At 43.3% G+C, this 27,511-nt stretch overlaps 1 protein-coding gene across 7 annotated transcripts in view; it reads right to left on the reverse strand.

The window, feature by feature from the left end:
• Window positions 1-27,511, reverse strand: part of Spats2l (spermatogenesis associated serine rich 2 like) — a 173,521-nt gene that overhangs the window by 60,633 nt on the left and 85,377 nt on the right. For all 7 annotated transcript variants that reach the window (XM_052193225.1, XM_052193224.1, XM_052193226.1 and 4 more), the window contains 2 exons: window positions 6,096-6,204; window positions 2,869-2,918 (listed from right to left, as the gene is read on the reverse strand). In XM_052193225.1, coding sequence (XP_052049185.1) covers window positions 2,869-2,918; window positions 6,096-6,204 — 159 coding nt within the window. The remainder of the gene's footprint in view (window positions 1-2,868; window positions 2,919-6,095; window positions 6,205-27,511) is intronic.

Genomic DNA, 27,511 nt, shown 5'->3' on the forward strand with positions numbered 1-27,511 from the left:
AAAGCACAGCTTTATTAAATACCCAGATTAATCTAAATATTGTGGTTACAAAAGGAAGTTGTTCAAACTTTTTACATTGCAGCTGTAGTCAACAAAACGTTTCCTTAATTTGAAAGGGAAAAAAATACAGGAGCAATAGCTTAAATAGCAGAGAGGTAATTTAAGCAACTTAAGAAAGACTGTAACATCTCTGAAAGAACTGCTTACACTAAGAAATAGCTCTTGCTTCTTGAAGCATTTCAGGACCTGGAGGCCAGCTGGACACTCAAGTTCCATTATCTGGGGAGGGAGCCAAAGGGTAGGACTGACAGGAATAAGGCAGCCTATCCATACTAAACAGAGGTGCCTAGTTGTTTCCTGAAACATTGCCTCCTGCAGGAATGTAAACAACTAACAGGAAGTCCCTGAAACTCACCAGATACACTATGTGGCCTCCCTCCAGAGAGTAAACAGTGCTGCTCCGAGTCTCTCTCAGACTGCCCCAACTGCTAAGACTTGGAGACAAGCCCTGCAGCCTGGGAGAAGCAAAGACCAGCAGAGCAGCCTGGCAGAGGCTCAGACCTACTGAGCCACTGGAAGGGACACTCGGGCCTGTTGAGCTGCTGCAGGCTGTGCAGTGAGCTGCAAGTTCCCAGCTCTGTGAGCTGTCGTCAGCCATGCTGGGTGATGCAGCTGTCTTTGAGTCATTTCTGCTCCTGTAAGTAACCCCTCACCCATATCCCTGTAAGTAAACACAATAAAACCCATTGTTTCCCCAAGTTAGGTGGTGCTATCTGTACTTTGGTCTGTTGTGTGATCTCTATCTGGGGTGAACAGAAGTGTGTTGTGTCTCCCCAGGAAGACTTGGATCTCTGCAACAGGCATTGACCAATCAGGAGACTGCAGGAACTGTTGTCATTTTCCAGCATGTTTAAGGCAGCCAGAGGCTCCAGAATCATTCTGTGCTTATTTAAGCTGGGGCAATGGCTATTACAAGGTATAATAGCAGATTTGTTCACTCCACCTGGACCCAGGACCTCTCATTTGTTCATTACATATACACCCAAATAGCTCCAAGTCTGGAGTGTTTTATATCTCACATTTATATCAGAGTGTTTTAGAATCTCACAGAATTTTACTATATTTCTCCTCAAATGCTTGGTCACTAAGTATATAACAGTAACCAGGACATGGACAACATGTTTCTAATGGACAGACCCGGTTTTCTTGGATGTGTGCGTCCTCCCCTCCCCCCACCCCTCCCTCCAACATTTACTGTAGTACAAAGCTTGTGTGGAGGTCAGAGGACAACTCACAGGAGTGGGTTCTCTCTTTCCACCATTTGGATCCCAGGGAATAAACTCAAGTAGTCAGGCTTGGCAGCAAATGCCTTTACCTGCTGAGCCATCCCAGGAGCTCTTGACTTTGGTTGTTATCTATTTGGTATTCAGTGTACTTAACCATCAGTGGCACAGATTCCTGACCTGTTAGAAAGTGTGTTCCACCTGTGGACCCTGGGTCATCTGCAGAGCCCCGGGTGGCTTTGTCCTCCAGTGCACGCAGAGACTGACCAACTGACACCTAGAGAAACTGCTTTCCCTCTTCAGTCCCCTCTTCAGTTCTGCCTAGCTCCTTTCTTTTCCAAAACATCACAGTCACGCCCAGGTTTCTGGGTGAGAGATCTATATTGCTGAGCGCAGGTGAAAGGGACAGGGGGAACTACTCCCACGCCCGTACACTAACCCTCACTGCTGGCTTTCCGAGTTCATCTCCCTACTGAACCCACAAGAGGAACCTCACTAAGGAACCTGGTCTGCAGCTGCTGTCTCTGCGTCTCTCCCCTACCCCATCACAGAAATTTAAAAACCGAAGCACACATCTGAATTTTTTTTTCCATGTAAAGATAAATACCGCCTTTCAATCACTTCAAATCATCTTTATCTCACTGGGACGCCTGGGAAGCTATGATTAAAGAGAAGCCAAGATTGTCAAAAATGGTGGCAAACAAAACCGGCAAATCTCCTCATTCCTCCTATTCTACAGGAAACCTGAAGGAGGAAAGGATGGCTGCAGCAATGTCTGCAATCTCGGGCTGCATGAAAGCGACGCTGCTGCTTTGTGTTGGTTCAGAACCTGTTTCCTAGGCCTGCGATCTTCCCTTCATGGGCAGGGAAGGCTGGCATCTTAGATCCTGTGAGAAGCAAAACAGCAGGCCCTGTGGTGTCCCTGTGGAAATGGGATGCTGGTGGCTGCAGGCACACTGTGGCCCGGCCCAGGAGCCCCACTTCCTGTGATGACACAGTACAGTATTGTCATGCGAATGGGGCAGAGGAAAATCTTTCCGTTCCCCTCAAGGAACAGTTCTAGAGTGCTCCGGGAGGACCCCAGCTCTCTATGGCTTTACGGCATTTTCTCCTTTATTGAAAACTGATTTCAGATTCCAGGGTGAAAGGTATCTTAAAGCAGCATTGGATGAATTCATTTGGGGAAAGAAAAACCGTGAAAATATATTTTGGGCTTTTTAAATAACTTTAAAGCATTCCTTAATTTCTGCCTTTGTGCTATGGGATATGTTTGGGCATATTAGCATCTTCCATGCTTTGGATTGCGTCATTGGGCTCTTCTTAAAACATACAAAGAAGGACAACTCTGGTGCTTCACACACACACACACACACACACACACACACACACACACACTGAACAGAAAATAAGGGCCTTAGGAGCGAAAGTAGCTGGTAATTGGAGCACAGCAGAGATTCAGAAGCTTTCTGGGTGTGCATATTAACAAGTTCGAATGAAGCACAAAATTGGCAGCTTTGTTGAAATGATAACAACCCTGAAGGTTTGACTGAAGATGTTACTAATTCACCGTCACCCTTAATCTTACCTTCTTCTTTCCCGTCATGTTCCATTCTTTAAGAACTTGAATAGCACTGCCTAGATAAAGAGAAAGAATCTTCAACAAATATCCACACAATAAAATGAACAGAAAATTCATCCGTGCTTGGTAGCAATGGGGGGGGGGAGAGGCAGGAAGTGGTAGGTGGGGGAGGGTGGACGTCTTTATTTATTTTGATACAGCCTATCTTAATAAAAATGCCAGTTCTGTTTCTTATTTCCAAGATTTTCATTTAATTCACTGCACAATCTTGGTTTTATAAAAATATTAAACCCTGCTTTGTGAAGCATATTTTTTTTTATCCTATTGTCTTAGGGAATATGAGATATGTCTTGAGAATTTTCTGATAGCTTCATTGCCTTAGGTAGAATTAAAGTTGTTCTGTTTGATATATGAATACAGTACTGCAAGCTTCTGAACCAAGCGTGGGCTTTTCCATGTTACTAACCACGACAGGCAGACCTTTCTGTGTGACCTTCCTTGCTCCATTTTGACTCTTACTAGTTCAGGACTTGCAGGGGCATGAGGAGGAGGACAGAATCTGTTTTCTCCACCCTCCACGGAGAGGAAAGGATGTGTTCTTTACAAGGTTTCCATTTCAAACCAACAAAGTTCATTAAATGACGAACTGGGTCTATTTATATTCATTTGCTGAGTGTAATTTCAACTAGTTACTGATACCAAAGAATCAGCCGATTCTATATAATCAGGAACTTTGAAAGGGAGAGGGTCCTATATAGTCCTATAAATGTAAGCATTCTCAGATCTCTTTACATTAATATAGTAAATATTACAATAATAACTGTCTATAAGGTACTGGCTAACCTGGGATTAACTTCAGACTTCCAAATTAGTAGCTCCTGTGGTTGAGGCCACTCACAGACAAGCAGGGTGCTACCATGTTCAACGGGCTGATCACTCCCTATCTATCCAGCGTTTCCAATTCAGTGTCCTCCTGCTCCTGTTTGAGTTGCACGGACCTGAAATGGCAAGGCTGTACCCATAAGTAAAATAGAATTTATACTTTTTAGTAACTGGGTTGCCACAGGAGTTAATGTTTGTCATTTCTCCTTGGTGACTTACCAGAGTCACTCTTGTAGCTAAGCTGCCGCGTTCTACATAAAGTTAAACTTCAAAGAATTGTTAAACGCCATCTTTTTATCCCAAGGCAAGCTGCTGTGTTGCAGCTGCAACACCTGTTAGACCCAGTGTCATAGTTTGACATTGCCGACTTTACTTGTGATTTGGACAAAAGCTTAAACAGAGTCATTGTGAAGAAATACTCATATTTACAAAGGATTCTGCAAGCACTGTTATTAAATTTTAATGGTGCCAGACTTGTGCCTGGAGGTGTTTTCGGTAAGCCGTTTGAATTAGTGACTTCAGTATGGCCCGCAAAATACTTCCAACAAATAGTTTTTTCCTTTTTTTTTTTTTTTAATGGATATTTTCTTTATTTACATTTCAAATGTTTTTCACTTTTCAGGTCTCCCCTTCGGGATCCCCCCATAACATCCCCCTCCCCTGCCTCTGTGAGGGTGCTCCAAATAGTTTTTGACTCTTACTGGGTTTTGAGCAACTCCCCCCACTGGTTTGCAGCTCAGCCCATGAGGTTCCTCAGCAACTGAGCTTTAATGAGAGCCCGACACTGGCACGATGGATGAAAAGCCCAGGAGCAAGGCCTTCCATCCAGTTCCAACTGCCCTGACCACAGTCCATCACTGCTGCCTCCGTGCGGGTCACAGTACAACAGAAACCCTTCCTAATGGGAGGCAGGGGTGGGAAGGGTGGAGAAAGCAGCCTCTGACTGACTCTGAACCTCTGTTCATGCAAATGATGTGGCAAGGGAAACCAGACAGGAGATTGTGTCTCAGAGTTAGCATCTGTATACTCACAGCATTTAAAAAAGGCCGTGTGCTGGGCAGATCGCAGCTGCCGTTTAGTCCTAATGACTAAAGGTTATATACCAATATAATCGTCATAGTGTGCATGGTCGGTGAAGCAGGGGACACAGCGAGAAGGATTCATGTAGGAGATTTGCTCGCACATCTGCATCGATGGTCATCATCTGTTGATTTAGTTAGGGACCCAAGCTTCCATGGCTGGTGCAGAAGGTGGGCACAGTGGTGCCTGGCTTCTGGATTCTGCCCTGAGCTGCTTAGTTATACTTGTGACACTCAGGACGGTGATTCCACTCCTCAGCAATGACGGAAATCATGCTGTCCCCGACATAGTGCGAAGACGGTACAGCTGGGACATCTGCTGAGTCTTCTCCAGACCCTATCTGTCATGCTGTGTTTAGCTAGTCCATTATTTGCAGAATAGAAAAATAAATGCCAGGAAGCAGGGCATTTAATAACTGCAACACGAAAATCTTTATTCAAGTCAAAATATTAAGGAAAATTTCTCCACGATTTACAGAAAAGATACCCAAACCTGTAAATAAGTGCAGGATCAGCACTTTTTCAGATGTGAGATTCTACAATGCCACTGGCAAGCACTTCCTAAAAAACAGATGTTTTGTTTTGTTTTTTATTAAGAGACCAAAACCAATTAAGAGGCAGATGAACTGGTCGTATGATTAACTGAGAATAGATATAGCTGTCAGGAATTCAGTTCACTTAGACTGTCTAATCATGGGATTTCAGAGCCACAGCTATGACACTCAGCCGACTTGAAGAGGTGAGGCCCTCCAGGTCAGCAATGAAGTGCACTGTCCTCTACGCACAAGGACATCATCAAATAAAGGACATGTGTAACAAACTGAGATAACGGGCAAAGACCCAGTAGCTTTATAATTAGTGTCCTCTAGAAAGTCCTCACAGTCTCTCCTTTTAAACCAGTGGCAAAGGCCTTTCTTTACTCTACCGTTACAATGTGTTCATGTTCTTTTGTATTTTTTTTTGTTGGTTTCTTTATTTGTTTTCTTTCTTGAGATAAGTTTTTACTATGTAGCCCTAGCTGGTTTAGAACACAGGGTCTCTCTATGCATTCCTACCTGGTCTGGAACTTACCATGTAAACCAGGCTGTCCTTGAACTCACAGAGTTTGGTCTACCTCTGCGTCCAGAGGGTGGCAATTAAAGATGTACCATGTTTTTACCTTTTATGGAAGTATCAGAAACTATTTAATGTTCAGTTCCTTTAAGGAAAACACTACAGGCTATTGGATTTAATTAGCTCCCACATTTCAGTTTCAGGCGGATGTATACCTACCGTCCACAAAGGCTTGCACAGCTTTATCCACATTAAAATCAAACTGTTGGAGCACCAGTACGATTTCATTATTACTTTTGTTCGGAACAACTGATCTAACCGCATAGATCTAGAAGAAAAGGAAGAGAAAAGCAGAAAGGTAAATACCCCAAGTACTGTTCACCGTCAAATCCCCCACTAGATAGAGTAGAATTATAACTTAGAAAGGCCCAGGAAAGCTAACCCATCTCTGTTCATGCCAAAAAACCGTACTCCAGGCCTTTCAGAGAGGTGCGCGTTTGTGCTGGTCATCACCTGGGCGCCTGCTTTATTTGTGCACACACCTCTACAGAGGTCTCCTTGTGAGGCTGCAGGAACAGCTGTGCAAAGCCAGCTCGGATTTGGCAACCAACCCTCCTGGACGCTGAGATACACACAAGACATGTTCTCCGTGAGGACACAGAATCTTTTTCTGTCTCAGGCTTCCTTTCCACTCACTCAGGGGTATCTTTAGAAAACATTCAGAAATAGCTTCATGCCTCGGTTCTCTCTGGGCACAGTGGAGGCAGTTATATGAGGGTTACAGACGTGTGTTGTGAAACTCCATTCCTGTTTCTAAGGACAGGAGACTACGGAGCTCTGCATTTGTGAGACGGTAATCCCAGCTATGTGACAGAAAATGATCTCAAACAGCCTTCTGAAAAATAGCCATTAAACACAGTAAAGGTAAATACATGTGTGAGGGAAGGCTTGCAGGCAAGTGCTTTCTCGTCGGGGACATAGAGGACCTCCCCTATTAAATGTAGCACTGATTCTTTCCAGTCGCCTGCTAGAATTAATTGACCTTTATCTCAAAGAGCTTGTGATTATTACAGACTGTCCTACGCATTTCAGCATAACCTATCTTACCCCTTTCTTATGAGAAGAATTTCTGTACTAACAAATGCAGGCACAGTGTAGAGACGGCGAGAAGTGCTCATTAGAAAACAGGACAATCTATACACGAACCACTCAGAGCTAAGTCAGGACCAGTGGGCTTTAGAGTTAAATGGAATTTGTTATAATTGGATTCATGGGGTATGGATTATGGAAGCATGGTATGTGTAATATGACACTATTGACCAGACATTTAACTGAGCAGTACTGACTAATTTTTGATGATGTAAGAGAATAGGCTTACTGCTCCACACAGATCTGTATATAGCAGTATTTAGGTCATAATGAGAAAATTGCATAGGCTGTGGCATAGACCTTGTAGAGATGTTGACATTCTTGACCAGATTGGTTTCAAATCCTGACATTTAAAAATGCTAAATATTTGGAGATTCTAATAGAATATGTGCTTGTATATGTCAGTCAATACTCCTTTGGGTTTTTTACTATTCTCACATTTTATGGTTCTTAGTTTCTCTAGACTTCATTGGAAAAACTGACTCTTAAAAAAAAAAACCCTAAGTCTTCACTGCTTTGCTGCCCCTCTTTAAAACTCCAGCTCAGTGAATACTATTTATTTATTTTACATAGGGTCTCATTATATGGTCTCAAACTCTCCTGATTCTGCCTCCCTAGTGTCAGACATGTGCTACTAAATTGACATTGTAAATCCTCCTTTTAAAGACTCATTGCAGTGGTCCTCAACTTGTGGGCCGCTACCCCGTTGGGGGCTGCACATCAGATATTCCACGTTATCAGACATTTACATTATGATTCATCACAGTAGCAAAATTACAGTTATGAAGTAGCAAGAAAATAATTTTATGGTTGGGGGTCGCCACAGGGAACTGTATTAAAGGGCTGCAGCATTAGGTAGGTTGAGAACCACTGAGTTATTGTGTGGTAAGGCACCAAATTCCCTGAAATATAAAGGTCATGAGGGATGTAGACAATGCTCAAATGACCACAGAGTAGACTAGTCTTATAAGGGTGTGTGTGTGTATATACATATATGTGTGTGTGTGTGTGCGCGTGCGTATACATATATATGTGTGTGTGTATACACACACATATGTATATATATATATCTGCTGTAAAATCATTGGCAGGGACATCTGACTTGATAGATATACTCAGATGTGGAGGATGAGTGAGAAGAGTTGGATGGAAGGGGGAAGGGGAGGGGAGGAAAAAGGGAAGGAGGAGGGGAGGGGTAGGGGTAGGGGGGCAGGGGAAAGCATTCTGGGCAGAAAGAGTAGGACTCTGCAGTGTGGATGGAGAACAGCAGAGGATAAGGCTGTTGGAGCACAGTGGATGTCAGACTTGACAGGACCAGACTAGGCAGGATCTACAAGGCTACATACATCATGTTGGCCTTGTGAGCATCAGTTGGTTGTTTGCTGAGTCCTTTTATCTCATCTATTATGTTTCAAAGATCAGTATTCTTTCTCATTGAACATTAAAATGGTTTTAGAAGAAGCTAAGGTGGGGTCAAGGATGGAGCTCAGTTGGTAGAGCACTTGACTGGCAGGTATAAATCGCTATATTTAAACCAAGATGCAAAAAAAAAAAAAAAAAAAAAAAAAAAAAAAAAAAAAAAAAAAAAAAACCAAAAACCCAAAAACAAAAACATAAAAACAAAAAACAAAGCCAGCCAAGGAAAGTCATCAACAGGAATAATACACGATATTTGCCTTGTCCCTAATAGTGCACTGGAGTTACCTGTATTTTAAATAAATATAATTTTAGCAGCTCAAGCCACTACAGTTTGTTCATATGTAAGATTTCATAATAATGACCATCATTATCGCCACAGCAAGCATGCCTTTCTGAATAATAAAATGCTTAGTTATTAATTACCTTAAGTACATTATTGTAACATTAGACTAAAGTTTTCAAGCCACCTACACACAGCTGTGTGACTAGCAAAGATCAAAATCATAAAATCAACATAAAAATAATTGCTCCCTTGCTTCTAGACTCTCCTCTGCAAAACATGTTTTATTATGTTATGACAAAAACAGTGTAAGCCATTGCTCGATGGGCACTTTCTCCTCAGCGGCCTGCATCTTTCTTTCCATCTTTGTAAAATCAGAAACAAAGGCCACATAAGCATGGCCAGCTATGTGCAGACAGACGGTGTTGTGTTGTCACTGGGGAGCGTGTATGTGCATGTGTGTGTATGCGGGTGAGGTGCATGCCCATAAGCAGGTGAGTGTACATGCGTGCATGTGAAGGCCAGAGGTCAACATCTGGTGCCCTTTACAAGGGCTCTCTTCCTTATATTTTGAGACCAACTCTCTCATAGAAGCTGGAGCTAAAACCTAGTGGAATCTGCTCGTCTCTGCCTCCTCAGTCCTAGGATTACAGATGTGCACACAGTGACTAACTTTAATGTGGGTGCTGGAGATCAAATTAAGATCCTCATGCAAGCATTTTTCCAACAGAACTATCTCCTCAGTCATTTCTTACTTTATATATCTTAGTTTCGAATATTTCTCTAGAAAACCATCACTGAGTTCCGATATCAAATCTATAAGTAGTACCAACTTGTAGGGTTGGTCCTAAATTAGAAGGGAAATTCCAAGCTTTACAGAAGGTAAAGCTTCTTTGCAGTTAAGGTAGGGGGAGAGCTTGTCTGTTCTTAGCCATTCCTCAGTAGTGCTGGACTCTAGGCTAACCTATTTGCTCTAGTCACTGGTCTCTGCCAACATCAAGAGAACAGCATAATTCATAAATCCACTGCCTTGCTTCTTATGGAAATGACTTCATGGAGGACAGAGAAATCAAATGAGCTCCTGTGTGCAACTAAACACGAAGGGACCAGCCAGTTGCTATTTACAATTCACAGAGTCTAAGGGTCTGGGGATTTAAGTCTAAGAAAGACCTCATTTTCAAGTGGTAGCAAATACAGGGCATGGATGGCCAAAGCAATGTTGCCCTTGACGGCTGACGCTGCCCGTGGAAACCCAGCTTCTGAGAGCTGTTGGAACGGCTCCCTCCATGCATGACTAATGGTAGTTTGCATATGGTGAATTCATAAAATTCATGCAGGCAGTGGCTGTGTAGCAGAGGCTGTTTCTGGTGCTGCTTCTCACACACAGCCACTCGCTACAGCCCTGGGCCTTTCCACAGCTTTAGAAAGAAGCTGGAAGCTTCTGCCCTTGATAGCAATCCTACGGGGCTCCCCTGCCAAGCTAACAGAGTGGTCCATTCGTGCCCACCAGGCAGCCATTCAGCCTGCTGGGTGACAGTCAAGACGGCTAGTTAGCGCTTCATTTAGCAACTGCTTTAGCCTTCCAATATCACACTCATCTGTTTCCCTTCTACTAATTTATGTCTGGTTTGGCAAATTCAATTTGCTATTTAGAAAGGGGTTGTTGTGATGTTACCTTCAGAGCATTTTCATCTGGATTCTTTGTTTGCTTGGGGTTTTCCTATCTAGGCCTGCAGGCTCTGGCATATTCTGCACCAGGCCCCACCCTATTGGCTCATGCATTAACCAAGCAGTGGGATGCTGTTCGGTTCATAGCTGGTTGAAGGGCTGTTAACAGATTTCCTTGTTCACATTGTGCATTATTGAGCCACTCTGCGATGGCTCCTTGGGCTTTCTTTTTGACTTATCAGTGAGCCTTAAACCATGCTGGAATTCAAAAGCAACCCAGAGAAGACTTTTCAATCGACTTAGACTGCTGTGTGATCAGCCAAGACCTAGCATTATCAACAGACACAAAATAACCAGTCTCTCCACTCAATTTCCCTTGGAAATTCACTCTGATGCTGCTGTCCTTCCAAAACTATAGTTCTCCTGTGGTCCTGTGGGAGATGCATTCCAGGATCCCAAGATACTAAAACCCATAGGAGCCCAAGTTCCTTACAGAAATGGGTAGGCATGTAACCTATGTAAATTCTCTAGGTACTTTAAACATATATTTTAAAAAACCTCCCCCAAATGTAAACACCATGGAAATAGTTATACTACATTGTTTACGAAATAATGACAAGACAAAATTCTATACATGTGTAGTTTCTTTGCAAAGTATTCTTGACCTGAACTCATGGGTTCAGAACACGTGGAGCTGGGGCGATGACCACAGACAACATGATGACCATATTATTCCTTTACTGAAGAACTAGCAATGAAATGCAATTTGTGCACTCTGGCATTTAAGGCCACAGGGCACCAGGGCACCGGCCTGCTTTTGCAAGTGACTCTGTTCCTCTACCCAGCACAGACATGGCTCATACGCCTCACCCCACACCTGCACCAGGGCTCCTCCTTTGCTTAAGATGTATCTTGTCCCCATTCTCATATTCCAGCTGAATACCACACATGCATGAAGTCCTTAACCCTTCCTACCAGAAGCATTCCTGACTCAACTTCAAAGCCCTTCCTCAGTAGGTGTCTTTAAATAGCTGAATGCCTCCTGTATCCTACAGATTTGTGTGCTCGCTGTGTTGACTAGACTGCAAGCAGTCTGAGGATGGAATCCTCTGCTATTTCTATCCGGTTACCATGACTACTCTGGAGCTATTCTGTAGCTAAATTACTGCTTATTTAGTGAATCATCCTGTAGCCACATCCAGCTGCTGCTTGGAGCCAAATGAATACTCCACCCGTGTGCTGGTACCACACAGCCACTGGCACCTACTGTCGTGTCTACCATCCAGTGTAACACAGCGGCTCCCAACTGACTGACTGTGCCCCAAGTGTTATACAGGCAGAGAGAACATACACATGTTCTTTCCATTCCATCAGAGACTGGAGGAATACTTGTGCACTTTAAAAATTTTTACAGTTCTACTGGTATATAATCAGGGACACTGGTATTTTTAGTTTGGGGACTATGAAGAAAGCGGACAGTATGCTTCACTTTCCAGAGTCAGCTTAGGAGACAGACATCAGCCGAGTCTGCCCTGAGTGATAGGTACTGGGGATACAAGAGAGAGCCAGCTATAGTTGTGTCTCAAGGAGGTGCAGTGTAGCTGCTGAGCTGGGAACTCTCTAATGAGAGTCAGTGCTGTGTTCTTTGTATGAACTAGGTACGGTGGCATTACAGAAGAGCAAGTATGCCTGCCCGAAGACAGGAAGATGCTTCTGAGATGGAGAGATGCCATGGGAAGAGTGCTGGACTTAACAGAGCTCTGCTCTAATCTGGGCTCTGGCACGTGACCTTGGTCAACTGCTCAGATCTTTGAAACTTGGCTCATAAAAAGAGGCTGTTATCTGCCAAAGCCTGTAAAAATGGGAAGAATTGATGCGTGTAAAGTGTCTGCTAGAGAGTGTGACATATATTAGCTGCTCAATAAGTCTGAAACAGAAAAGAGTAGGAGTATTCTCAATAGGACATGAAGGTCTGGCTTCGACACTGCAAGAACATGTAGCTTCTGCACTGGCTAAGGCTTAGAGAACTTTCTTCCTCCACAGTCGCAGGGAAAGTGTGCCTAGCACCTTTCCCTAAGTTCTTCCTTCATCACATTTTAATGTTAGTTCCATTTAATCACTTGCTAAAAGTCTACTCCCGACACTGGATGTCCGGACAGAACAAGAACAGTGCAGGCAGGGGCAGAGCTGGGAAGAGACGTGCAAACAAACAGGTGGGACAGACTGACAGAGGTGCACCATGACTCCCAACATGTTAGAGCACCGACGAGTCCATGACACGGTAAGGCAACAGTGCGCCTGGAGGACGGGGACGGTTTAGCTAGTAAGTGCTTGCTGCGCAAGCGTGAGAAGCAAATTTTGGGTCACCAGCACCTCCAAGTAAAAAGGCTGGGTGGCAGCAGTGCATGCTCCAAAGCCGTAAGAAGGAAGAGCCCTGGAGATTGCTAGTCAGGCAGTGTAGCCAACCAGTGAGCTCCAAGTTCAGTCAGACTGTCTCAAGAATAAGGTAAGGAGTGATTGAAGAAGACAGCTGTCTTCTAACCTCCTCAGGCACATGCATACTCATGCATACACACTCACATAGCACACATGTTCACACACATGAACTTAAGCCCCCAGCAATGAAAATAAACCATAAACGGCATGTGGAATACTTACCCAATAGGACGCTATAGCATAGGCTGGTCTGCTTTGCGTGAGTTCAGAACCCTGGCAGTAGCCTACAGCCGGGCACTGCCATTTAACACAAAGCGTGCTTTGAGGTAAAGTGCTGATGTCTTAACTTATTAGTACTCTGCTGAAAGTGCGAAGGAGAATGGTTTTAAGGGTGTCGCTTTTGCACCAGCGTGAGGGTAAAAATTGAAAGTCGAACCACGATAAAGTCAGGACTGATCATCTGTAATTGCACCTTATGGTAAGTGAGTCTGCCCAGGAGGCAATCAGAGTATATTCACAACGACTCACAATGGTCAGGAAGCCGTTGGCTTGAAAGGCCAGAATGCACGAATCAGACTCTTAAGGATTCTTCAGAATGGGAGAGAGGCAGAGTGGAAATGGATGGGGCCAGCCTCCCAGAAAGCTGCTCCCCCCTTGTTTAACTTCCCCAAGTCACATGACACCCTGCCAGACCTGTGTAATAACCTTTGTATTTGTACTAGTTTGAGCCGGTTTCATTTTCTTGAGTAAGTAGCAAGTGCCTAAAGGCTGTTAGCAAATGGAGCTGGTAATAAAAACCACACGGTCAAATAGCCCTTCTAATTGGCAAAGGAGGAGAAAAAAGGAAATTTTTTAAGGACAAATGCACTCAAAATATAAAGTGAGAGACCGGGAGAGAGAAGCCACAAGTCTTGCCTACACACTGTTGTTAGCTCTCACACAAAGCTCCGGAGTTACTTGCGTGGCTCTATCTGATGGAGTGTAAGTTACTCAGGGCACACCTTATGTCCACAGCATCTCAAACACTGGGGCACTCGGGAGAGGGGGGCACAGTGTCTGGTGAGCGGCTGAATGAACAGAGTGGGGAACAGAGTGACACAGTCATTGTGACATCTTGGGTCTTGACTCCCACCTTTTCAGTGCATGCCTATACAGTTCAGCAGAATTAAAAAGCTTAGTAGATTCAAGCCACAGATGTGTGGGGTGTCTCCTAAGTCCCAGGCACAGCAGATGGCTGCTTCCAGCTCTCAGGAACTTTACCCACTTAAAGATGAGCACTATCCTATCCTCTATAATAATAAGGGCAGCAATCCAGCACCCACGACCTCCTCTTTGCACCAGCAAGAACCAGCTATGTATGCATTTGCCATTCCTGTGATGCTAAAAGGGCTTCATAATCAGCTCTGGCCACATTTCTCAAATGCTGAGCCTGTCAGAGATGCCTAAAAAACATCTCCTTTGTGTATTCTGTGTATGTTTTGCTCCACTTGCCGGGCCAGTAGTATTATCTACACACTAATGAAGGTGGTTCTCCTGTGACTCTTCTTGGGGGGGGGGGAAGGAAATACTCTTTGCAGGCTGGTACCTTTGCATCGAGGATAATTCCATAATTTAATTGCTTTTTCGAATATCTACTTCCTGCCAGCAAAACAATATGTATGAAGTGCTGTCATGTTCTACTCGGCTGACTTTTTGGGAATTAACACCACCGGCACAAATCAAAATTAACTTTTTGGGGCGAGCAGAACAGGATTAGAAAGAAAAATGAAGCTTTGAAGATGGGGAGAAGGCCGTGCGGGCAGAGTCGGAGGAAAGCTGACACGAGGCTCTTGGCAACACACTCTGTGTGTCCCAGCTTTTCTCTGTGGGGCCCAGAACAAATGACAACAGTCTGTACATGTGTGGGGAGGAAGAGGGTGGATGACAGCAATGCAACGTGAGACTCAACTAGCCACTGCGGGACTAGCCACTGCCGGACTAGCTACTGCGGGACTAGCCACTGCGGGACTAAGCTCTGAAGCTGGGGGTGACAGCTCCAGAAAGGGGGTGCAGTGGAGCCTTCTTGGAGGAACAGGAGTTCTCTACTGCAGTCTTTCTCCCATCCCACCAACTAGCCTTTTAAGACATGGCAAGCTCTCTTCCAGCGGGCACCTTTTGCAGTGCGTGTCTCGGGGAGCCCTAGTGTGCTAAAGCCACACTTCACTGGGGAAAGTGGAAGGGGCTCTCAAAACAGCGAAGAAAACAATGCAAAGGAATAAACAATAGCTGCTCTGGGGCGTCCTGATGGTAACCCCTCTGCATCTTACCGTCTGCTCCCCTCTTATTAACCTAGACTGGTTCCTTCTCACTGCGTCTGTGAAACCCTCCTAACTGGGTTTCTGGCTTGGTTCTCCCTCTCTCCAATCCATCTTAAAACAGTCAGTGCACAATTTATTGCCCAAAGAGCTTGAGCATGTTCACTGATGGGGGATTTGGAGAAAGAAAAGAAAAGAGATAAATTATGACGCAAGGTGTCCTAAGGAAATGAGAAAATGGTGTGAAGCTGTGGAGGGGCCAGAGACATTTCAGTCTAAGAACTTCCTGGGCAAGCATGAGGAGCTAAGTACCAGTGCACATAATATAAAAAGGAAGGCATGGTGGTGCATTCTCGTAATCCCAGTCCCGGGGAAGTGGATTACTAGGGCTCAGTGGCCAGCAAGCCAACCTAGTTGAGCCAGTGAGTCTCAGGACCAAGTGTGTGTGTGTGTGTGTGTGTGTGTGTGTGTGAGAGAGAGAGAGAGAGAGAGAGAGAGAGAGAGAGACCCTGTCTCAAAACAAAATGTGGATGTCTTCCGAGGAACAACACCCAAAGTTGTATTTGCACACATGAATGCCCCCCATATGTACACATGCTTGCGTGACATACACTCAGACATAGACACACACATGTATATATACACACGCACACACACACATACACACACACACACACACACACACACACACACACACGGTTGGGGGAGATAGATATCCAGGTAGAAAAATATTCTTTGAAAAGAAAGGAAGTCCCTTTTCTATTCCTCAGAGTTCTGAGAAGGAAGGAAAGAGGGTAAACAGAGAATGGAGATACAATAAAAATTCTAGAGGGTGAAAGATGTACGTTTATGGAAACCATTCATCTGAGCCTAGACACTTAAAACAACAGAGGCTGGCCTAGAGCTGCCTGCATGGAACCTAAGACGAAGGGGCCGTGAGGAATAAAGACTGCTGACCAGGTCCATGAACTCGGGGCAGCCAAGATCTGTCACAGAGTCAGCTGGCACGGCTTTTCCCACACATTCTCAGCAAGCTAGAAGCAGAGGCAGAGAGGACTGCTCCACGTTTACAAACTGTAAACTTACAGTGTGGGTCCTGAGGCTCAGGCGCATGGGCTTCGGGTGTCAATGAAGTGGCTGAGAAGGCACCCAAGAAGATGGATTAGGACACCAGAGAGAGATAAAGGGACCCCATCTCCTGCTGAAACTAAGGACAAGTGAAAAAGGCAAGAAGAGCTGGTGATGAGACGCCCATGGCCAGGGAGGGGATGCCAATCCTTCCCACCACTGTTCCTTGGTGCTGCCTTTTGGTGTGTGAGAAGGGAACCCCTTTCCTACAGGTCAGCCCTGCACTTATTTCAAAGAACAGAAGCACCCCTTAGAAATCCATCACTACAGAGCAAACGTGTGACCTAAATGTCTCTCATAAGCTGCAGTCTCCCAGTTCTCGCCCTCTGGTCAAGCTCTCCTGAGTGTTTCCCCAGGAAAAGTGTCTCAGTAAATAGGCACACTGCTCCAGTAGGGGAGGGCACACAAAGAAGAGGCCGTGCACCTGCATGCACTGCCTTGGTGGGCCCTACTATTCATTCAAGCTGTCAAAGTCAACCCGAGGCTTCAGGAGGCACACTAATTGCTGGTCTCCTTGGGGCTTATTTGCTATTAGCTGTCTTCACGTTGTTCTCAAGACCAGAGCTGCAGCCTCAGGCTTGCAAAGAGATTAACACTTGGCCAGGGATTTTACATTCATCTTTGTTAAATTTCACTATGTACGTTCTGTCTCGGTGCTCCAACCAGCTGTGAACTTTTGGAAGCTTGCAGATTTTGTCACTACAAACAAGGAACATGTTAGCCATTCCCTTCAATTTGGTATCTAAAACAAACAAACAAACAAACAAACAAACAAACAAACACCCAGTTGCTGCCCTCTCCTAGAGAAGATCTATTATTGATTTAAACTTTGTGTAGGTCAGAGCCAAGTTGTTGATTTGAATATTCATGAGCCTGTGTCAAGTACAGAAGTCAAGGTATTACCACAAGAATGTCATCAGAGCTGAGAGTCATCATTTAATTCATGTTCCATTGTTTATTTATTCACTGATTCCGTCGTCTCAGTTACAGTCAGTCACAGAGTTCAGACTCTGAGGCTGGACTGCAGGTAGGGACTGACACACTTCCTGACCTGCTGAGGAAATTTATAGTCTAGAAAGATGGATGTTTCATGGATTTAGTAAAAGGGGTGAAGATGTTTTGTTGTCTGAGAACCAGAAAAACACTGAGGGCTGAAATTGGTTTAAGAGGAGAATGAAGGGAAGGAGATGGAGAGTTCCTAGAGCACCGAGGCAGGACACGGGAAACGTGCTCCAGTCTTACTGGAGCACCACGTGTTTAAAGGCATGGAATTTCAGAACAGAGGCATGGGGCCAAAGTGCTCTAGGTCGCATGGCCAAAAACTTTGAACCTGATTCGAAAGCAAAGCTAATGAAGATTTGCCTAGGGGAGGCCTATGATATTTGTGCATTTAAGGTCATTCAATCTTCTTCTGTATGAACTCTAGGAGATCAAATGGATGCCAGGTAGGATTCTAATACAGTGCCCTGGGCAACAAACAAACAAACAAACAAACAAACAAAAAACAAACAGACCAATACAAGCAGTGTAGAGAATGACTAGCAGGTTACTGGTGAAGAAGCAACTGGTCTCTGTTTAGACACAAGGAATAAGAAGGAGGAAGCAATCGTACGACGAATGGCTTGGCACTGAAGTTTCCACCATGGTTCTGATGAGCATCCTGAATTGAGAACAGTGAATTTGAGGTATAATAGAAATTACAGATCAAGTTTGGCCCCATGCCTTTGTCTCTGAAACTCCATTCCTTTAACACCTGATGCTCCAAGGAGCCTGGGCCTTCTGTCCTTCCAGCACACGTCTTGTGTCTCGCCTTGTTTGTCCCAGAACTCTCCATCTCCCCTGTCCATCTCCCCTTCAACTAATTTCAGTCCCCAGTGTTTCTCTGGTTTTCAGACAACAAAACATTTTCATTTCTTTTAGTGAGGGAGAGGGAGCAGGAGACAAAAGACAGCGGAACAGAGAGTTCTTAGGGAAAACTGGTCACCTCTCAAATCATTTAGAATATACCATAATTCTTCCATACTCTCTACTATTTATGTAAAATCATTATTTCAACAATACAGTTTTTGTAAAGTAAAACTGCTCAAGAGGGTATGCGTTCTCTTTCTCCCCCTACCCCTTCTATGAGAGTCTCAAACAGCCAAGCATGGCCTGATTCACTATGTAGTGGAGTTTCTGATCCTCCTGTCTCCACCCTCCATGGGCTCAGATTACAGTTGTGTATCACTACGCCTACATTCTGTGGCTTTCGGGTTAGACCCCAGGTTCTGTACCATTAGACACGCTGTCTGCTAACTGAGCAGCTATATGTCCAGCTCAGGTAGCCCTCCTTGAAAAAGGCATTATAGTTACCTACTGCTCTGTGACTGCTGAGAACTTATCTGGGACTTTCACTATCTCTGTGGAGGAGTCTGACGGATGAGTGGCAGAGAGACCGCTAGCTGGGCAGAGTGTTGTCTTCATATAACACGGAGAACGCTCCATGGGGTCTTGAAGGGCTCGACTGGTCTTCCTCACAGCATGGTGACCTTAGGATAGCCTGTTTAGAGGGCAGTCAGTGCGCCATGCAGGCACCCCAACTACGAAATAAGAGGCAGAATGACCTCATTTTGGAAGAAACTTGCGTAACTGCACTAGTCAGCCTGCTATAAGAGCTCCTTTTAAGATTCTAACTCTTAATATGAGAGATACTTTTGTAGCCATCATCTCTGAACACAATCTGCCTGAAAGGGCACAGATGACAAAAGCAAGAGGCCATATATATGATGGTTGCTAACGGCAACAGACCCTCTAATTTACATTGAGAAACACAATCAAGAAACAAACATATATATTTAGTGTAGGCCTGAGTGGTTTTGTTTTTAATCACTATGTTTGACTCTTCCTCCAATTTTCCCAGAATTACCAACTAGACTTCAGATAATTTTAAAGTAGGTGAGCCCTTCAGTCCACCAGAAGTTAATTCCCATCTAGCTGGTCAAACCCACACAGTATTAGGGTTTAGGTAAATATTCTGTCTGGCTAGTATTTCGATGAATTCTTTAGTTAGACTTATTACTAAAGGAAAAAAAAATCAATGCTATATCCACAAGCTATTTTTGTTTGGGTACCTTAATCACAGCAGAAAAGGAAGATTCTTTTAATTTATCTACTTTCTAAGAGAACAGTCAGTGAATTCTTTTCTCATTTTCTTTGTAGTTTAAAGTCTTTACTTGGGGGAAAATGGTAATTATTTACATTCACTCCTAATGTAGTTTTCTATTTTTTAATTTTTATTTAATTTTTTCTCATTCACAGAACTTCCCAGTTAAAAGTACTATAAAAAGGGTACAATTCACTTAGACCCCTTTAATCAATACTAGGAAAAAAAAAGCTAATTACCCTTTAGTCAATACTAGCATAAGAGAGTTAACTTAATCTCTAAAGTATATTAGCTTTGGATATTTCTTTACTGTGGTGTGGAGGAAATGGACCATAAAACTCCATGGAAACCAGGACTACACTTTTTTTATAAGGGTGGACCAATTTATAAAAGGCACACTCTTTTAAATATCAGTGGGAGGAACTGGATCTCCTTTTACTTTAAATAAGGTTAAGAACAGAGTTAGGGGAAACGGTTACTAAATGATTGCTCACTCTAAAAGTTGAAAAGACCTCCATACTAGGCGTGGAATGGCCCAGCTTACAAAGACAGGGGAATCCGGATCTTGAAATGTGTGTGTGTGTGCAGGCTGGGCTGGCTGGCCACTGAGTTGGAGGGATCTGCCTGCCCTTGTCTCCTTAGCAACAGGACACAAGCATATACTACCAAGCTTGGCTTTTAAAATGTGTTCTGGGGATTGAATTCAGGTCTTTTCCCTTCATCAACTGCTCTATCTCACCAGATGCTTAGTTTGTATTTTAATTTACTAATTATTTCAGAGCAGTGGTTTTCAAACTATTATTAATTTTTCCAGGAAAAAAACTTATGCTTTAATCATATTATAAAATTCTAAAATATGTATCTCAATTTCCTTTTTTTTTAAAAAAAAATGTAATTGAGTGCTGTTGTAGGAGGCAGAGTTGATTGACAGCAGAGCAATGTTGGGCTGATCCCATGCTTTGCTTTTCTAGATGCTGTCAGTCCACACTGAGGGGACACATACACTCTGAGGGACATACAGTCCTCCAGTTGGCAGCTTTGGTATGTACTCCTCCACCACCAGCCTGATGAAACTTTCTTACCACTGCAGTACAAGCTGGAGATTTTTCTGGATTTTTCCTTTTTTCTTCTCTCTTTTCAAAGATATCATGACATCTGAAGACTGTCCATAAGTGCACATTTACCATTTAAAAGCACCACCTTCCACCTCCAGCCCAGGGAGGCAAGCCCCACCACCTGCCTTTCTATGACTTGTCTCTATGTATATTCACCTACAATTACTATGATAGAATCTTGACTAAATTATTAAACCAAATTTTGATTAACTGATACCAGGAGTGGGGTAAAATCTGTAGCATTACTGTTATATAAAGTATCAAGTACACAAGCAAGATAAAAAATTTATTCTGTTGATAAGGAGATTGTGACCAAGTTGTGGATAAATACCTTACTAAGAAAAAGTAGCTTTAGTAATAATATACATGAGTTTACTGTTAAGTGCTAGATCTACCAGTCTGCCCATCAAATCTATCATGACAAATTTTCAGTGTGCAAGGCCAGAAGAAATGATCGATGATGCCTTCTCAATTTTTTTATATATAAAACTGGATAATTTAGGGGATAGAAAGCTCACTTAGCTGTTGGGAGGACTGGCTGCTCTTCCAGGGGACCTGGTTTGAATCCCGGAGTCCACAAGGCAGTTCACGGCTGTCTGCAGCTCCAGGTCTAGGGTATTTGATACCCTCATACAGATATACATACAGACAAAATACAGATACACATAAAATAAATAAATCTTTAAAACTTGGATAATTTAATGTGAAGGATCATTGTGGGAAATAACTAGACTGTGGGAGACGTCCTTATAAACTCCAAGGGACTGCTAGCAGGGATAATTTTCCCTGCTGCCAAATGACTTCATTTTGACATGCTCTTATATTGTTTAGCATTAAGCATCTGTCTCCTATTCGTCCCTCAGCCATAGTACAAAAGGGGTTGCAGTGAAAGGCTATAAGATTGGGTGGGGGTGGGGTAGGAGAAACAGAAGAAGAAGGGTTGTGTATTCCGATCATGTAGCTTGGACAAAGCAATGTGATGCTAATCCTGCAATAGTGGATTTCTTCTTATCCCCTGAAACTGATGCTGACAGTTCCATTTATTCATTCAGTTCCTTTAGACTCCTTGTCAAATCTCCTCTAGTTGCCAAGCAACAATAACAGCAGTTCTGTACATAAGCATTAGGCAATAACTATTGTCAGTGTTTCTTCTTTCTTTGAAAGGGAAATTTAATGACCCTTTCCTATGAGAAAATGATGACAAGAACGGGTCCCACAGTGAAATCTAAAAGCTGTACAGCTGGTGTTCTTGCTATCTGAATCCAAGGGTTGGACTAAACTAAACTCTCTTGAAAAATTATAAAATGAAGGTTTTTTTCCCCCAGAAGCTTGCATGCCTGTTTGTTGTAACAAGTATATGTCATTAAAACTCATCCCCAATCCTAAGAAATGGTTTCTTTGTGAAGTAGGTTAATGTTCCAACGATGAGGCATTGCCATTCTCTGAGTTACATTTTCAGTACTTTGCAAAACACAGACCAAGAGTTACAGGAAAAAATTAAAATGGGGCATGCTTATTATGAGACAATGAATTACCCATCCAACTGCTGTGGATGGAAACTTGGACACCAACATAAAGATTTTGTATCCCAGTGACCTGCAGAAACGGTGATGATACTTCCTTGCATGCAGTGTGGACAAGACACTCTTCTCCCCTTTCATTTTAATGACTCTGTATGGTTATTGTTTACAATCCAATTTGCCTCAATATCTTGAACAGCTCTAAAAGCTGTTCACAATAAATGGCCTCTCAGCAATGATATTATAGACAGGGCTGTTCCCCATTTCCATGTCATCGAATTGTCTTGTCTCAATTATATTTTGTGCATCTCAGCAATAGCTATCAGAGTCTGAAAGTCAAGTCCACTTTTTATGTTTTCTCATCTGGACTTTTCTTTCCCCTTCCATTTTTGGTTCCACAGGAAGTTTCATTTTAAACCCTGAGGGAAATGTTAATTAGAGGCAGTTTTTCCATTTTTGCTTGTAAAATAAACAGATGATCTCCACCCCAAATCCTTTATGGTATTACTGGGGATCACACCTGGGACCTCACACCTGTCAGTAAGTCCTCTACCCCTGAGCATGCCTCCAGCTTGACTTAGTGAGATGATTTATAATCATGCCTCATTCGCTTACTGGTAAACTGAAGTCCAGAAGAGTTAAATGGTTTGTTTCAGGTTATTCAGCTAGTGACTGGGAAGCTGACAGTTCTTGCCTTCTAGACGTATGTTTTCCAGAAGCTTCCCTTACAGAGGCCATTCCCAAGGGCACTGGGTCCCCTACAGAATCATTCATCACTGGAATGACTTATCCGCTCATGCCTGAGCACTAGGAACATGCTAACTCTATAGGCAAGGATCCCTTTTCTTCCATCAACAAGTTTTCTTACAAAATTGAATTTGACTAATACTGATACATGAAAAAAACCTGACCAAAAATCTATTTTTTCCATACTGCTCATCGTTATTTTAAAACCTGTAAATCAAGTTCATTTGATACCTAAGCATATTAAGTAGGAAGTAACCCAACAGTCACTATCCACTAATTTATCTATGCAGTTTCTAGTGTTGAACTTTGTTTTAAAGAAAAGTATTTTGTGCACTCATATGCACACACCCACATGTGGACACACACACACACACACACACACACACACACACACACACACACACACCTACATGTAATTAAAAATAATAAAACCAATTCGTTAACAAGATAAAAATGAGGAAATGCCAGTGAACAGTGAGTTACTTGCCACCACGAGACTTTGGTTGCCCAAGCATTTTCTTCTGCTGTCCATCTTCAATCAAGTTTGCTTTGGGGATCTATTCCGTGAGCAGTTGCTACCTCACAACCTCACGTGTTATCATGACTTTCCAGGGACCAGGGTGCTTGCTCACCATCTTCTAAAGACGTTTCTTTCCTACAGAAGCACGCGTAGTCAACCTAAGCAACCCAACGCAGCTTCCTCTTCTAGAAGCAATCAATTTAAAGCAAGCCTTAATATCAGTGAGTGTGAGAACATGAGCTGACATTTCCATTAACCTCCATACTGTTTTTCAAGAAGCCTGGAGATTTGATAACGTTTCATAAATGAGATTTCATAAACCTAAAGAACTTAGCTATTCAACTCCTTGTGTTCATTCATCTGTTATCCATCCACTTACCCAGCTCTAACTCGGGGGCCAACTATAGGTCAAATCCGAGAAAGTAAGACCCACTCGGTAGTCTTAACATAAGGAGACAGAGAACTACGACCCTTGCTACATGAAAGCAAGTTGTGATGAGAGATGCAGAGTCTCTGAGGAAGCACAGAGGGAGGGGCGTGACCCAAGCAGCACGGGAAGAGAGAAAGAGATGTCTGGAGGGTTCCTGAGTGGAAGTGGATGAAGCTCAGGTCCTGGAGAAAGATGTATTAGACAGGATCCTGTCTTTGCAGTGGGTCGGAGGCAAAGATCTTCAAGGTCACAGTGGCTGGGCTCAAGGGCACATATCTCCACATGGGGGAGAGACGGGGTGGGGTGGGGGGTAGAAGAAAGTAAGGAAGAAAGAGGACAGGGCTGATTGAGAAGATGTTTGCCATTATGGGGAAACTGAACTATTTGAGCCATGTTTATAATTGAAACCCTTATAGTTATAATCAGACACTATCAAGTTACTTTGAAATAAAATGTCACAAGTATCTATTACAAATTTTATTTGTCCTGAATATTAAACATTATTAGTTTCTTTTCTGGACTAAGAAAAATTGCAAGAAGACAAAAGGTATTTCTTCAAAGTACTTGGCTTCTATTCAATCCATGCTGCTGGTTCACTAGAGATGGACAAAGACCTCCTCTGTTGTCAAACCTTGTTTTACAACAAAAAAGATAGTGCATTTCCTTCTTTACGTATTTATTTGTTTTTGTGGATATGTGTGTGTGTGTGTGTGTGTGTGCACACGAGTGCACACACAGGTCAGTGGCCAACCATGTGTGTTGTCATTTCTCAAGGCCTTCCATCTTGGTTTTTGAGGACTGCCTGTCAGTGGTTCTGGAGCTCAGTGATTTGGCAAGGCTGGCTAGCAAGGTCTAGGGATTTACCGCTTCCTGCCTTCCCAGTGCTGTGATTACAAGCTTCATCAGCAAACCTGCCTCTTCAGTGAGTGCTCGTTTCCACCACAGACCCTCATGCTTGCCCAGCAAGCCCTGTGCTGACTGAGCCATCTTCCAAGCCAGCTCCTAACATAAGACCTTTTTTTTTTTAATTTTCCACAGTTGTTGACTAGATATTGTATCAACAGCACTAGAAATCTGTTCACTAATCTACAAAAAGCTTGTAACTTAAGACCGAACAGTTGTTATTATTCTTAATTTTCAAAACTGAAATGTCATTGCTTTGTGTGACAGATTGAGAAACAAACTAATCATAAGAGGCCACAAAAGCTAATAACTAAAGGAAATAAGTATACCAAAATAAATCAAACTAAAACTATATATGATCAGAGTTTCTGTTGTTTATTATGGCTTACTTGATGGAGTTGAGAAGTCTATTAACTTTTGACAGGGGAGGGTGGAATTCACTCAGTTAGCAGGCGTTGGCTTTCACTGTCATGCAGATTCACAATATTTACAGCCCAAAAGGTACCCTTTTCTAAAATGCTGCCAACATTTTGTTGAGTTACTCAAGTGGAGTGGCAAAACACCCACTGTTTCTATTCCTTCTGTGTAGACACCCAACAGCCCCGACAGTCAATGCTCTGATGATGCCTGAGCCAACAGATGGCACCTTCATGCTGACCCTCCATGCTGAGTGTTCACACAGAGAAACTTGTTTGCTCTCTTCTACATAAGACAATCTAATCCTGCCTACTCGGTCTCCCATGGTGGTTTGGCCACTAGCCGTGCTCTGCAGGAATCATTTGCTATAAATCTGGTTCCATAGAGGACTTTATATTCTATAGCTTGCCCAGGGAATGATGGATCCATCTATCAACAGATGATTGAAAGGGGCCAATCTGTGACTAGCACTAGAAAGTTCACCCTAGCTTTTATAGGGAACATATTTAAATTTAAATAAAGGGAGTCTATGAAGGCACATTATCAAGGAGATGCAGCTTTCTGCCATTGTTTATTCAATGATCAATATGTTAAAATATCTTAATATTAAAATAATATGTGCCCTACTTGGGGATTCATCCTATAAGCAGTCACCAAACCCCAACACTATTATGGATGACAAGAAGTGCATACCAAAAGGAATGTGTCATGGTTGTCTCTGGAGGGGCCCTGCCAGAGCCTTATACATACAGAGGCAGATGGTAGCAGCCAACCATTGGTCTGGGTGTGGGGTCCCTAATGGAGGAGTTGGAGGGTGGTTCGGAGGAGGTGAAGGTGTTTACAGCCCCATGGGAAGAACAACAATGTCGGCCACCCAGATGCCCCAGGACTCCCAGGGACTAAACCATCAACCAAGGGGTACACATGGTTCCAGCCAAATATGTGGCAGAGGAATGCGTTGTCGGGCATCAGTGGGAGGAGTGGTCCTTGTTCAGGTGAAGGCTCAACAGATGCCCCAACAAAGGGAAATCGAGGGTGGGGAGGTGGGAGTGGGTCGGGTGGAGGGGCATATACGTGGAGGCAGGGGGTGGGAGGAGGGGTTGGGGGTTTTCAGGGAGGGGGAAACTGGGAAAAGTTTTAGCATTTGAAATGTAAATGAAGATTATATTCAATAAAAATATTATGTGGAATACATGATGGAATATAATGGATAGAATTTCTATATCAATTAAGACACCACACAAAACGTTAAGATTTTTTTTCCCATCTCCTTTGGTAGAACTTGTGTTTTTCTGTTCACTGGTGGGAGCTCTGAGAAACAGTGCAAAGGGAGCAGGCTTCAGAACCAGACACGGCAAAGTCTGACTTTGACCAAGTCAAGGGTGACTGCAAGCCTCAGTGTCCTCATCAAAGAGAATGTCACTGGATAGGCATATAAGTATGCATCACAGTCTTAGAGGCAGCCAGGTGAGCTCTGAAAACATGTCCCACCACTCCATGCACCTGCTTACGTCTCCCTATCAGATGGCCTCTGCCTGTGGAAGAGAGCCCTACAACACTCTAACAGGGTTGGAACCTGTTGGCACGGAAACCCCTTCCACAGTCTAGTGAAGCCTGAGGTCCCTCTAAAATTTATGACAGACAATATGTATCATTACAAAGAAAATAGCTCCTATTGAAATAAAATAACAAAAAATAAAAGAAAACAAACTACATGCTACAAACATGCTACAGTAACCCATGCAACATCTCTATCGACACCTCAGATAGCACAATCTAGCATCAGGGTAGAGAACGACAGTTGTTTTGAAATGATGATCGACAAGTTACACATCAGGATGTTTGGAACAGATTATGGCCTCCAGTGACATGAGTCACAGTCTTGCTACTGTGGGGGTTTCCACACTGCATGCGTGAAGGAATTGTTAATTTCTCCTCGATGTGACTGATGATAAAATGTACCCCATTCTCTCTGCCCATCACCCTCAGGCCTGCACTGCCTGCCTGATCTCCAAACACATCCAACTCTGTATTTTAAGCACTCTATATTTTAAGCACTCACTTTTGCATTTTTTTTAAATATAGGATTCTCCGCTCTCAGCTCTTTACATGTTTTTTTTTTCTATCCCATCAACTTTCTTTCAGTTCTCTCATGACCTCTCAAAGAGTTCTTGGGACATGCTCATGTAAAGTAGTCACCTCTCTACCTCCATCCCACCAAAACACACCTGATGTGTCGTTCTCAAAGCTGCTACCACGGTCCAAAATGGCTGTCCTCAAAGCTGCTACCATGGTCCAAAATGGCTGTCCTTCTTTATATGTCACTGCATTTATTTTGGCTTCTCTACCCTAAATGAGAAGGTGCTTCGTCTGTATGCTCAGTGCCATTATCACTGGCATCCAGTTAAGAAGAAAATTACAAGGACTTCACAAATATCACTCCTCTCAGAATCATTTTATATTTTTA

The sequence above is a fragment of the Apodemus sylvaticus genome, chromosome 9, assembly GCF_947179515.1.
Source record: "Apodemus sylvaticus chromosome 9, mApoSyl1.1, whole genome shotgun sequence".
Classification (NCBI taxonomy): Eukaryota; Metazoa; Chordata; class Mammalia; order Rodentia; family Muridae; genus Apodemus; species Apodemus sylvaticus.